The 14,134-nt window shown below is 49.8% G+C and overlaps 1 protein-coding gene across 3 annotated transcripts in view; it reads right to left on the bottom strand.

Annotated features, from left to right (window-relative positions):
• Window positions 1-2,948: 2,948 nt before the first annotated feature.
• CCDC180 (coiled-coil domain containing 180) overlaps window positions 2,949-14,134 on the bottom strand; it is a 159,136-nt gene continuing 147,950 nt past the window's right edge. For all 3 annotated transcript variants that reach the window (XM_068248980.1, XM_068248978.1, XM_068248979.1), the window contains 3 exons: window positions 12,817-12,922; window positions 10,573-10,717; window positions 2,949-3,146 (listed from right to left, as the gene is read on the bottom strand). In XM_068248980.1, coding sequence (XP_068105081.1) covers window positions 3,015-3,146; window positions 10,573-10,717; window positions 12,817-12,922 — 383 coding nt within the window. In that variant the 3' untranslated portion in view covers window positions 2,949-3,014. The remainder of the gene's footprint in view (window positions 3,147-10,572; window positions 10,718-12,816; window positions 12,923-14,134) is intronic.

The following is a 14,134-nucleotide window of genomic DNA, read 5'->3' on the forward strand; positions in this document are numbered from 1 at the left end:
AGATGTTACAGTTCCAAGATGGCCGCTAACCACATGGTCCTCTGGTTAGCAGCAGCAGGCTCTCGTGAAGATGGGACTTGGAGGACTGAAGTCTGCCTGCTGGCAATGTGCTTTTGATGAAGCTGGTTTGGGGGTGTGGCAATGCCTGCCCCCTCTGAATTACCCACCAATTACAGTCCACCTCCTCCTAGGAGGATTTTGAGCTTAAATTGTAAAACACTGTAACTCATAACCCATACATGTCATATGTAGGTGGATAGCAGATTCATACTTGTCAGAATATACCGATTAATATGACATCTTGCATGAGTGCGTTAGGCTGTCCTGTCCCCGAGAAGGGTCGTACACCAATAACTGGACGGGTTATGGTTATGATTTTTATATCAGCACATTGGGCAGATTTTAGTGAATAAGACTATATTAATTCCATAGCTGTGCTATACACGGTTTTCATTTAACAGACCGAAATAATTAACCACATGCATTTAAATCTGCCCCCCAAGCGGTGCCAGGGTGGCTAGCTCTCACGTGGACCCCTGTGGAGCTAGCTTCCTTTGGCTTCCCTTGAAGGAAAGGACCTTTTGGTGTGTTAATTATCATCTAAGGGTGACCAGCTACAACAACCTTTGATGTATTACACCAGGATTCTGGCTAGGGTTTCACACCGCTGTGACACAACCATGCCTTCCTGGTCAACAAACATCCTTCCTGAAAAGAAAAAATGTCATTTTGCTCTGCTTTGCGGAACAATACAGAATCGCTAATCGTTTTGACTTCTGTATCATTCATAACACTAAGGAGTATAGAGATTTGGTGGAGATGTAGGGGAAGGAGCTTCCGGTAATTAAAATGGATATCATTTTTTACTTTTGTAAGTATTTTGGATGGTAATTGGTGGAGGGGATCTTTAAAGAAGAAAAGTCTAATAATGTTGGATTCTTTATGAGATCATTGATTTGAAGATTGGGGAGAGTAGAGGGGGGGTTTCTTCATGGGTTTTGTTTATTTTGTATTATGTAAGTTTTGAAAACTGGAGAACAGAATGATATGTTGTATTGGAATTTATATGAGAATTGGAAATATTCTTACTTTTTCAATAATATATATATATATATATATATATATATATATATATATATATATATATATATATATATATAATATGTTTGTTGGAAAAAAAGTGGCACCAGTAAGTGCAAAATAATAGATTTTTAAAAACAATAAAAATGGGGTGGGGGGTGGGGGGTTAGTGGTGGGCTTACCTCCCTATAACAGATTTGACAGAAATCGATACATCAACAGTCACATAATTACATAATTTAATTGACTCCAATAACAAAAGGGAAGGGGGGTTCGCTTATTCGGTCTGAATAAGTCGAAGCGCATCTGTCTGTCTATCGGACAGGTGCTTTGACTTATTCAGGACAGAATAAGCTTACTCCCAATACTATTGCCTGATGAAGTGGGCTGTGGATCCATGAAATGCGTTCCAAACACCTCATCCCCCTTTTGTTATTGGATTTAGTAGGTTTGGACAAACTTACTACACCATAGTGGGCTTCTGTTGCTTGTCCCCCCTCTTCTCTCTATTTCAGGTTAGAACAGGCATGGACAAACTTGGCCCTCCAGCTGTTATGGAACTACAAGTCCCACAATGCATTGCAGGAGTCTGACAACTACAGTCATGACTCATAAAGGCAAATGCATTGTGGGACTTGTAGTTCCATAACAGCTGGAGGGCCAAGTTTGCCCATGCCTGGGTTAGAATTTGAACTAAGTCCACAGGGCAATTGGCAGCCAGTGGGGGTCCTGCCAGAGGGAAGCAGCACTTGAGCGAGAGAGTAGATCCTACAAGTGTTGTCTAAAAGGTCCTGTAGATTTCTCATAATAACACGTAAAGTGCAGGTCAGGGAATCTGACATCTCCCTTTGAACTAACTTTAACAAATTGCTGGTACAGTATCCAGGGCTCCTTAAAAATTGCAGTCATCAATGAATAGAGGCAGCCACCCACTTCCCGTGAGTGGTTTTGATACCTCCGTGGGCAGGACTTGCAGCACATACCTATAGCACCAGCCTGAAGAGAGCAGCTGACCATGGATTTCACGCTGACATAGGATGCATGCACCGCCCACTGACATATGACGCATGCACCGCCACTGACATAGGATGCATGCACCGCCCACCGTCATGATGCATGCACCGCCCACTGACATAGGATGCATGCACCGCCCACCGACATGACGCATGCACCGCCACTGATATAGGACGCATGCACCGCCCACTGACATAGGATGCACCGCCACTGACATAGGATGCATGCACCGCCCACTGACATAGGATGCACCGCCACTGACATAGGATGCATGCACCGCCCACTGACATGACGTATGCACCACCACTGACATAGGATGCATGCACCGCCCACTGACATATGACACATAGACTGCCCACTGACATATGACGCATGCACCGCCCACTGACATATGACGCATGCACCGCCCACTGACATGTGACGCATGCACCGCCCACTGACATGTGATGCATGCACCGCCCACTGACATAGGATGCATGCACCGCCCACTGACATAGGACGCATGCACCGCCCATTTGTTATTATATCCAGAGTCAGCATCATGTAGGGGGCCAAAAAACATGTTTACTATAACAGAAGTTTTATTATATCCTGGTTTAATATACCAGGTGTTGCTTCCATAGACTTACTGTATAATGGAGATTGGCCGGGACTTGGAGAGGTAGTTTACTATACCCGAATGTTTATTATACCTGAGTTTATTATTACAAGATTATACTGTAATAGGTGGAAAAAGTGAGCAGTGGTCATCTGAATTATATCAGACAACAGCGGTGGATGCTGATGGTTCAGTGGAAAAGAGATTATGTAATTATAGTCCTGGGCACATGCAAAGTAATTACCAAACAACAACACAGTGATCTGGATTTATTAGAAAAGTTGTTGCTGCGGACATAACATAAGCAGCAGTCAGTTCGGCTTCATGAATAGAGCTCTTTGATCTTCAGGATGGACTGGCCCCACCACTCCTTCCAGCGCTGAGCCGCCATATTGTGTTGCTTCTGCTGCTCTGTGATACTCGCCAACACCCGCTCTGCGTCCCCCAGAAACCTCTAGAAAAATAAACAGGCTGTAAAGCTAGGTCCACACTTGTCCACTTGCAGATCCCCCGTTTTCCCGCAAATGCCACTTTTGCAGCATACGTTTCCAGTCCGTGGAAATGTATGTATGGCCCTGGCCATGGGGGGCGCTGAACTGGAGGGGGAAGCAGCCAGGATGGGGGTGGCAGTGGGCGGCGGGGTCCCCCATCCCCGCTCCCCCTCCAGCTATTTGAGCAAATGTTGTAATTAAATGTAAAATATGCAGCGAGTGGGGAAGCTTACCTTTCTCCCTTGCGTTCCACCGCTAGCCGCTTGCCTTCCTGCAATGTCGCCCTCTATACTTCGGAGGGCAGTATTGCAGGAAGTGACGCGGCGAGCGGAGGAAGTAAGGAAGGTAAGCTTCCCCGCTCGCTGCATACATTACATTTAATTACAACATTTGCGCAAATAGCTGGAGGGGGACCCAGGTGAGGGAGGGGGTGACCCCCCTCCCTGCCGCCAACTGTTACCCCAGTCCTGGCTGCTACCCCCTTCAGCATGGCGCCCCCTCCCCACCCACAGGCTGGGACATGGAAAATGGATCAGTTTATGTGTCCAAATCTGCCTGTGTAAAGGGGGATTCGTTTTTCTATTGGTTTTCACTACCCCTCCGTGTATCCGGGGTCTGTGAAAATCCTGCAAATCCAGACCGTCCGTTCAGGTTTTCAACATGGATCCCCCTGAACGCAGATGGATCAGTTTTTAAGTCGAGTGAAGAGAGCTCCTATTTTTAACATTGGTATCCGTGGCTCCATTTTTGATCCGGCCCAAAAATCGGAGCCACGGATACGTTTTTAAAATAAGTGTGAACCTACTCTTAGTAATCTCTCTCTGGGCCAGTGCACACTAAAAAGCATTAGCGTAACCACAACCGCTTAGTGCTTTTTGAAGTGATTTTCATAGGCGACTCTAGGCATGTGCCTTAGCGCGTTTTCTAATCATGCCTAGCGATTTTTGGAGCGTTTTGGTGTAGCGTTTGTTATTTTTTGTTACAGTACAGCTGTAACTGAACAGCTTCTGTAACAAAAACGCCTGGAAAATCTCTCTGATATAGCACTTTTCAGAGCGATTTTCCACCTTCATATACTGAACATTGAGGCTGAATCGACTCAGAAATCAGCAGAAATGCTGCAGGACCCGCGTTTGCGTTTGGGAAAAAAGCACGTCGCTCTGGTGTGCTCCATCCCATTCAAATACATTAGCCAAGCGCTTTTCAAAGCGATGGCGTTTTTAAAAGCGCTCAGAATCGCTCTTGGTGTGCACCAGCCCTCATAAGAATCAAGAGATAAACAATTCATTTTTATTGGCTGAGCAGATTTCAAAAGGAAACTTTGCAGTTCACTTCATCAGGCATGATACAGGACAGCTTTTTATATATTCAGTATAGAAAGAAAATGTGTTCTTTTAGTACAATCTATATAACATATATTTATTTACAACCTATGTCATTAAAGTGCACCTGTAGAGGAAAAAAGTTCCCTAAATGGATACCCAGTAGGGAATAGTCTAGAGGCTAATCTACCGTCCTCCTCGACCTTCACAGATCCAACGCTGAGACTCTCTAAACCTCTTCGACGAGGGCTTGTCAGAAGTGCGCACGGATGCGGTCTCGTCTGTGCACAGGCACGGCCACACTGTGCAGGATGCCTCATGTCCATGAACAAGCACGGCTGACTGCACAGGCTGCCTCGCATCTGCGAGATAGCTCACAGCCACTCAGGTTTGGCTTCTTCTGAGGAGCCTGAAGAGCTCCGTGCTACTGTGTGGGCGCACAGTGAGATCGTGTTTGTTAAAGGGGAGGAGTACACCACTGAGCGGGGGTGGTGCTATGCATATGACCCTGTCGGTGCACTCTGCCCAGGAGTATGTCACTGAGCGGGGGACGAGGCTATGCATATGACTTATTCAGAACACTCTGCCCAGCAGGAGTATGTCACTGAGCGGGGGGCGGTGCTATGCATATGACTTATTCAGAACACTCTGCCCAGCAGGAGTATGTCACTGAGCGGGGGGCGGTGCTATACATATGATCCTGTCAGCGGACTCTGCCCAGCAGGAGTATGTCACTGAGCGGGGGGGGGCGGTGCTATACATATGATCCTGTCAGCGGACTCTGCCCAGCAGGAGTATGTCACTGAGCGGGGGGGGGGGGGGGGGGGGGCGGTGCTATACATATGATCCTGTCAGCGGACTCTGCCCAGCAGGAGTATGTCACTGAGCGGGGGACGGTGCCATGCATATGACTTATTCAGAACACTCTGCCCAGCAGGAGTATGTCACTGAGCGGGGGGCGGTGCTATACATATGATCCTGTCAGCGGACTCTGCCCAGCAGGAGTATGTCACTGAGCGGGGGGGGCGGTGCTATACATATGATCCTGTCAGCGGACTCTGCCCAGCAGGAGTATGTCACTGAGCGGGGGACGGTGCTTTGCATATGACCTTGTCGGCACACTCTGCCCAGCAGGAGTATGTCACTGAGCGGGGGGCGGTGCTATACATATGATCCTGTCAGCGGACTCTGCCCAGCAGGAGTATGTCACTGAGCGGGGGACAGTGCTATGCATATGACCTTGTTGGCACACTCTGCCCAGCAGGAGTATGTCACTGAGCGAGGGGCGGTGCTATGCATATGACCCTGTCGGCATACTCTGCCCAGCAGGAGTATGTCACTGAGCGGGGGGCGGTGCTATACATATGATCCTGTCAGCGGACTCTGCCCAACAGGAGTATGTCACTGAGCGAGGGGCGGTGCTATGCATATGACCCTGTCGGCACACTCTGCCCAGCAACTGAGCGAGGGGCGGTGCTATACATATGATCCTGTCAGCGGACTCTGCTCAGCAGGAGTATGTCACTAAGCGGGGGGCGGTGCTATGCATATGACCATGTCGGCACACTCTGCCCAGCAGGAGTATGTCACTGAGCGGGGGGCGGTGCTATACATATGATCCTGTCAGCGGACTCTGCCCAGCAGGAGTATGTCTCTGAGCGGGGGGCGGTGCTGTACATATGACCCTGTAGGCACACTCTGCACAGCAGGAGTATGTCACTGAGCGAGGGTGGTGCTATGCATATGACTTATTCAGGGGACGGTGCTATACATATGACCCTGTAGGCATACTCTGCCCAGCAGGAGTACGTCACTGAGTGGGGGACGGTGCTATGCATATGACCCCGTAGGCACACTCCGCCCAGCAAGAGTACGTCACTGAGCGGGGGACGGTGCTATACATATGATCCTGTCAGCGGACTCTGCCCAGCAGGATTATGTCTCTGAGCGGGGGGCGGTGCTGTACATATGACCCTGTAGGCACACACTGCACAGCAGGAGTATGTCACTGAGCGAGGGTGGTGCTATGCATATGACTTATTCAGGGGACGGTGCTATACATATGACCCTGTAGGCATACTCTGCCCAGCAGGAGTACGTCACTGAGTGGGGGACGGTGCTATGCATATGACCCCGTAGGCACACTCCGCCCAGCAAGAGTACGTCACTGAGCGGGGGACGGTGCTATGCATATGACCTTGTCGGCACACTCTGCCCAGCAGGAGTATGACACTGAGCGGGGGATGGTGCTATACATATGACCTTGTAGGCACACTCTGCCCAGCAGGAGTACGTCACTGAGCTGGGGGCGGTGCTATGCATATGACCTTGTAGGCACACTCTGCCCTGCAGGAGCATGTCACTGAGCGGGGGACGGTGCTATGAATATGACCCTGTCAGTGCACTCTGCCCAGCAGGAGCACGTTACTGAGCGGGGGGCGGTGCTATGCATATGACCCTGTCAGCGTACTCTGCCCAGTAGGAGCATGTCACTGAGCGGGGGACGGTGCTATGCATATGACCTTGTCGGCACACTCTGCCCAGCAGGAGTACGTCACTGAGCTGGGGGCGGTGCTATGTATATGACCCTGTCAGTGCACTCTGCCCAGCAGGAGCATGTCACTGAGCGGGGGACGGTGCTATACATATGACCTTGTAGGCACACTCTGCCCAGCAGGAGTACGTCACTGAGCTGGGGGCGGTGCTATGCATATGACCCTGTCAGCGCACTCTGCCCAGCAGGAGCATGTCACAGAGCGGGGGCGGTGCTATGCATATGACCCTGTCGGCGCACTCTGCCCAGCAGGAGTATGTCACTGAGCTGGCGGCGGTGCTATGCATATGACCCTGTCAGCACACTCTGCCCAGCAGGAGCATGTCACAGAGCGGGGGCGGTGCTATACATGACCCTGTCAGCGCACTCTGCCCAGTAGAGCATGTCACAGAGCGAGGGGCGGTGCTATGCATATGACCCTGTCGGCACACTCTGCCCAGCAGGAGTATGTCACTGAGCAGGGGGCGGTGCTATACATATGATCCTGCCAGCGGACTCTGCCCAGCAGGAGTATGTCACTGAGCGGGGGGCGGTGCTATGCATATGACCCTGTCAGCACATTCTGCCCAGCAGGAGTATGTCAGTATGTCACTGAGCGGGGGGCGGTGCTATACATATGATCCTGTCAGCGGACTCTGCCCAGCAGGAGTATGTCACTGAGCGAGGGTGGTGCTATGCATATGACCCTGTCAGCGCACTCTGCCCAGCAGGAGCATGTCACTGAGCGGGGGACGGTGCTATACATATGACCTTGTAGGCACACTCTGCCCAGCAGGAGTACGTCACTGAGCTGGGGGTGGTGCTATGCATATTACTCTATCAGCGCACTCTGCCCAGCAGGAGCATGTCACAGAGCGGGGGCGGTGCTATGCATATGACCCTGTCGGCACACTCTGCCCAGCAGGAGTATGTCACTGAGCTGGGGGCGGTGCTATGCATATGACCCTGTCAGCACACTCTGCCCAGCAGGAGCATGTGACAGAGCGGGGCGGTGCTATGCATATGACCCTGTCGGCGCACTCTGCCCAGCAGGAGTATTTCACTGAACGGGGGGCGGTGCTATACATGACCCTGTCAGCGCACTCTGCCCAGTAGAGCATGTCACAAAGCGAGGGGCGGTGCTATACATATGACCCTGTTGGTGCACTCTGCCCAGCAGGAGTATGTCACTGAGCGGGGGTGGTGTTATGCATATGACCCTGTCGGCGCACTCTGCCGCAGCGTCATATGATTGTTGTTTTTTTCCTATTGCTGTAGGATGCGGCAGAAGCATTGCAACCCACTGCAACGCAAAAAACAAATCTAAAACTGGCCTCAAAGTCACAGGTTCACTTTAAATATGATTTTTCAAAATGGCTCCAATTTGCATAATGGCAATTTTTTGGCTTTTCCTGATAATTAAGCTTTTTTTTTTTACAGTGAGAAAGTCATGAAAAACAAACAGTAGTCGGATCTCACAATAGATGAATATAATATACACGGATATACTGAAGATGTTTATACTTTCTAGGCCATATTTTTGGCTACTTAACTCTGCCATCAGTTTGAAGTTTAATATCTTGCACTCTTGTGTTTTCATAAATGACAATGGGCTTGATTCACTAAGACAAATAGCATGCCTTATCAGAGTTAACACGCCGTATCATGGTTGACACGCCTTATCAGAGTAGCATAGCGAGCGCTATGAGAGTGGAGCTCTCGTCATTGCCAATTAGCAGGCATACGTTTGTTGCGCTTGCTATGCTACTCTTATAAGGCATGCTAACTCTGATAAGGCATGTTATTTGTCTTAGTGAATCATGCTCAATGTTTCTCTGTCTGATAAAAGATATTATTTAACCTTACAATTTGATGTTTCTTCCAAAGGCTAAAATGGTAGAACACTGATCTGTGTGTCTCAGGGATGCAAAGGGTAACAATGGTTAATTTGCATATATTCAGCAGTGATGCACTGGGAGACATCTCAAGCTCAATTACCTCAATTATCACAAATTCTTTCTGTTTTAAGAAAGCAAACTTTTGTTTTTCTTAGCATTTTAGTAAGGGGGCTTTTAGGACCATTGTAGCCCCTTACACACTCCAATGAGTTCTGGGTCACCATGAGCTTGCTGGTTAGTCTGTACCTCAGGGATGCAATAAAAGGCAACTGTAGTGTAGAAGAAAGAATCTTGTGAAGGAGGTGGGCAGGAAAAATAGCTCCACCTCATACTTTCCAACAGTAAAGTGACCTTAGACGATCCTAGCAGGGGTGTAACTATGCTGTAGATCTGACGGCGCCCTCCCACCCCCATCACAGGCTGTCCGAGAGCCAGGGGCCCGGTCCAGTACTTTGCTATGCAGAGCATTATGCGTAGCAGAAGCGTATACATTACCTGCTGCCGCTACATGTGTCTCCTCCACTTACTTCCTGGTAAGTTTCCAAATGCGGATTCAGTCCCTGCACGGTGATTGGCTTGCTGCACGCAGTAAACGGCACTTGAATACTAACCAGGAAATGAGTGGAGGAGCAGGTAACGTATACACTGCTCTGCATACAGGACTGCCTCCCAAGCCCCTTCCCAGCTCCAGGTCCCCCCACAACCAAGGTGGCAGAGGGGGCGATAGCTACGCCACTGGACCCTAACATCAAAAAAAGACACTCGCCTAAAAAAAGGGAAGCCCCTGGTACCCTCCAGAGGCTTCCCACGTCCTCCTCCTGACCATTGCGGCCGCCCGGGACCCTCCTGAAGATCACGACCACGCTCCTCTTCATGCACGCACCTACGCGAGTATGGCCGCATCTGCGCAGTAGCATAAGTGGCTCTGGCTTACTGCGCATGAAGAGGAGCCCCGCCTCAGAAATCCAACAAGCTCTTTTCGGATCTCTTTCAGCGGTCGGGGGACGGGGACAAGGAGGACGTGGAAAACCTTTGCAGGATCCAGAGGCTTCCTTCTTCTTAGGTAAATATCTGATAATTTTAACTTTGGGTTTGCCATCGGGTAGACTTAAAGGAAACATCAGGCAAACCTATAAAAATCAGATCTACAGTACTTACTTGGGGCTTTCTTCAGCCTCTAGAAGCCTAGGCGTCCCCCGCCGCAGCTCCTCTCCAAGCCGGTCTCTCGGGGTCCCCTCCGTAGCAGCACCTGACCCGGTTATGTTGGCGGCCACTGCGCATGTGCGGGCGCACAACTCGTGATCGTGCTCCTGGGGGACTATACAACATCTGCACTGTGGTCAGTTACGGGGTCCAATGCCAGTTTGGACTGTATACAGGTATGTCTGATTTATCAAAGGAACAGTTCGCTATCCATAAAAAAAAGACTGGTCAGCTACATTGTGAATCGCAATGGAAAACACCACTATGAATGTGTAAGAGGGCCATAGGGGGGCATGCACCCTTTCTGAAGGTCTGTACATCAACTGCAGTACAATGCAGGGCAGTGAAGCTGGTGTGAACCTCAGCATATCCTGTTTTGTATGTTCTCACTTCCTGTGCTTCACCTCACACTGACAGTGACGTGGTCACTGACCTGGTAGGCGGAGTCTCTGGCTTCCGTCGTGGACACGTGGCTTAGCGTGGTCTTGGCGGTGGTCACGGATGCAGTGGAGAGGCCTTCTTTAGTGTCACCAAGGTTCATGTCTGCAGGATTCTTCAGAGATATCCCCGGCCAAACCCTGCCAAACAGAACAAAAGCGAGAATTGTAGTTGCAATCAGCAAAAGTCACTTAAAGTGAATGGGAATCACATTTTTTTTTTAAAAAATGAAGCAAATACTTACCTAAGGAGAGGGAAGGCTCTGGGTTGTATAGAGCCTTCCGTCTCCTCTCTCGGTGCTCTCTATCCTGTGCTGGCTCCCCCCCCCCACCGAAAGGGCAGTCCACATACTGCACAGGCGTGAGCGTGCAAGAGAGCGTTCTTGTGCATGCACAGTACAGGGCCGCCCTTCTTCAGGAGCACTGGGACTCCCTGAAGACTTCTGAAGCCTCCTTCGGCTGGGTAAAGCAGTATTTGACTAAATTAGTCAAATACTGCTACCGGGCGAGGCAGCACTGGAACGAAGGGACCAGGAGAGGAGCGGGAAGGCTCCATAGGGCCCAGAGCCTTCCCTCTACTTGGGTAAGTATCTGTCTCATTTTTTTAAATGCGGTTCCCATTCACTTTAAAGCGAATGTCCAGGCTCGGTGAAAAAAAAAATCAACTTACCCAGGGCTTCGTCCAGCCCCTGGCAGCCGCTATGTCCCACGCTACAGCTCCGTTCTCAGCTGCTGGCTCCTGGTCCCCTCTGCTGCAGAGGCCAACCTCGCCAGGTCTGCACCTGCACAGTACATTCCAGACAACGTGGACTTGATTGACAGTGGCGCTCGCGTAGGCACAGTAGAGGATAACCTGGGGAGGTTGGCCTCTGCATCGGCGGGGACCCCAGGCAGGTATCTGAGAGCAGAACTGCGACGTGGGACATAGCGGCTGCCAGGGGCTGGAGGAAGCTCCGGGTAAGTAGATTTTTTTTCAGTGAGCCTTGGCATTCCCTTTAAAACACATCATACTGTGGAAATAAAGCTTCACAATTCACTACACAAGAACAGAGCCGGGTTTAGGTGAAATGGGGCCATGGGCAAAAATAGATACCTCCTCCCCACCCCCTTCAAGTTCAGTGGTATTACATGGACTTTGCCCTTCCACTGTCTCTCCATATAGCTGCATTAGCAGGCCTTTGCAGGTCTTAGTCACAATCAGAGAGTGTATACTGACTGAGCCCCCATAGTGACTCCCCTTACAGAGGAAGACCTGGGGACCCCTACAGGCTTTGAGGCCCTACTGAGGAACAATTGTGCAGAGAGCAGAAAGTTTTTTCTTTCCTTGCCCTTAGTTGTCATTTCCTCTCAGGATGTCATTTCCCTGTGTCTTCTGGGCCCCCCTGCGGCTGCATCCCTTGCAGGGTCTATTGTTACGCCCCGCCTCATTTATTTTTTCCCGTTACACCAGAAAAGTACTGTATACGTTGCGCACATAACTTAAAGGGAAAACCGGAGAAAAAAAAACTGATTGCGCTCACATGCTCCGGAGTGTTCTGCACCGGCCCGGTACTTCTGAGCCTGCGCAGGATGTGAGCCACGCAAGCGCGAGGTGCAGAAGATGCCGACCTGGAGAGGGGAGGGGGACTCCGGGACACCAGTGCTGCAGCGAGGGATATATCGGCTGCCAGGGGCTGGAGGAAGCCCCGGGCAAGGAGAACTTTTTCTTCTTCCCCTTTAAGTTGCTCTATTTGTGTAATCTGCATTCACTTGCACTCAGTGAAGTCTCATGCATCCGACTCATTGAGATGTATAATAAATGATCAGCATCAGGGAGAGATCAATCTTTTCGCTGATCTACTAGTGTATGGCCACCTTTAGCCAACCTATTGCTTACTGAATGCCTAAACGTTGGTATTATTATATTTCCCGAATACTGGTAGCCTTACCTGCTCCCGCGCTCTATCAGCCTTACCTGCTCCCGCGCTCTATCAGCCTTACCTGCTCCCGCGCTCTATCAGCCTTACCTGCTCCCGCGCTCTATCAGCCTTACCTGCTCCCGCGCTCTATCAGCCTTACCTGCTCCCGCGCTCTATCAGCCTTACCTGCTCCCGCGCTCTATCAGCCTTATCTGCTCCTGCGCTCTATCAGCCTTACCTGCTCCCGCGCTCTATCAGCCTTATCTGCTCCTGCGCTCTATCAGCCTTACCTGCTCCCGCGCTCTATCAGCCTTACCTGCTCCCGCGCTCTATCAGCCTTACCTGCTCCCGCGCTCTATCAGTGGCCGGTATTCAGTGTCTTCTAACGGGAGGCCGGCCTGCTTACGCCTGATGAGGGTTGAGAGTTTCTCCTTTGGAATCTCCTTTTCTGCAAACATAAGAAAAAGATTCCTGGAAGTCTGTTGAGGTTGAGTTACAGTGACACCCAGTGGCTGCAGATATACTGCATTACCTTCACCTTGAACTTCACATGGACAAGACACAGAACATTTATATTGTGCTTTTCTCCTGGTGATCTCAAAGCGCCAGAGCTGCAGCCACTAGGGCGTGCTCTATAGGTAGTAGCAGTATTAGGGAGTCTTGCCCAAAGTCTCCTACTGAATAGGTGCTGGCTGACTGAATAGGAGGAGCCAAGATTCAAACCCTGGTCTCCTGTGTCAGAGGCAGAGCCCTTAAAGGACAACCGAGGTGACAAGTGACATGATGAGATAGACATGTGTATGTACAGTGCCAAAAACATAAATGGCTGTGCTGTGTTCCTTTTTTTCTTTCTCTTCCTGAAAGAGTTAAACATCAGGTATGCAAGTGACAGTTTCTGTTCAGGTCGCAACTGAGTCAGACTATAGCATAACCCTCACTGATAAGGAAGTACAGCCATAAAACACTTTCCTGTCAGTAAATGGCTTCTGAGAGCAGGAAAGAGATAAAAGGGTCAATAGTTCATAGATTTGAGCTCTGGCATACTTCAATGCATAAAGATAAAAACAGGGAACACCAAGAGCCCCAATAGTGTAATACGTACTGGATAAGGTGGCAATAAATTCGTATTGCTAGATACTCAGAAGTCAATGTCACCAGCAGGCAACCACTGTAAAGGCAGGTGGGGAGATTGTCCTGACCCCACTCAGGATTAAGAAGTCGCTCTCTTTAGACAGGAAAAAAGGTAGCAACCCTCCACCATGGGTGGACTCGAAATTGTATATAAGGAACAGAGGCGCCAAAAGTACAACATTAGATTAAATGAGCTTAAAAACCAACTTAATTGGCAAAAATGAAGGAGAAAGTGGTGGTCTTACCTCCCTCAAGCAGACACGACAACGACTGCGATTCAGACAGTCAAACACATTTATTAGAAACTCCAAAAAAATTCCCAAAAAATTGCAACGCGTTGGTTCAGTCCCGCTTCATCAGGCAATACAGGGAGGAGTATCAAGCGATCTGCACAAGGATTCAGAGGCGCTTAACTTGAATCCTTGTGCAGATCGCTTGATACTCCTCCCTGTATTGCCTGATGAAGCGGGATTGAGCCTGGGAAACATGTTGCAATTTTTTTTGCGTTTCTAATAAATGTGTTTGACTG

Source organism: Hyperolius riggenbachi, chromosome 8, assembly GCF_040937935.1.
Source record: "Hyperolius riggenbachi isolate aHypRig1 chromosome 8, aHypRig1.pri, whole genome shotgun sequence".
In the NCBI taxonomy this organism is placed as follows: domain Eukaryota; kingdom Metazoa; phylum Chordata; class Amphibia; order Anura; family Hyperoliidae; genus Hyperolius; species Hyperolius riggenbachi.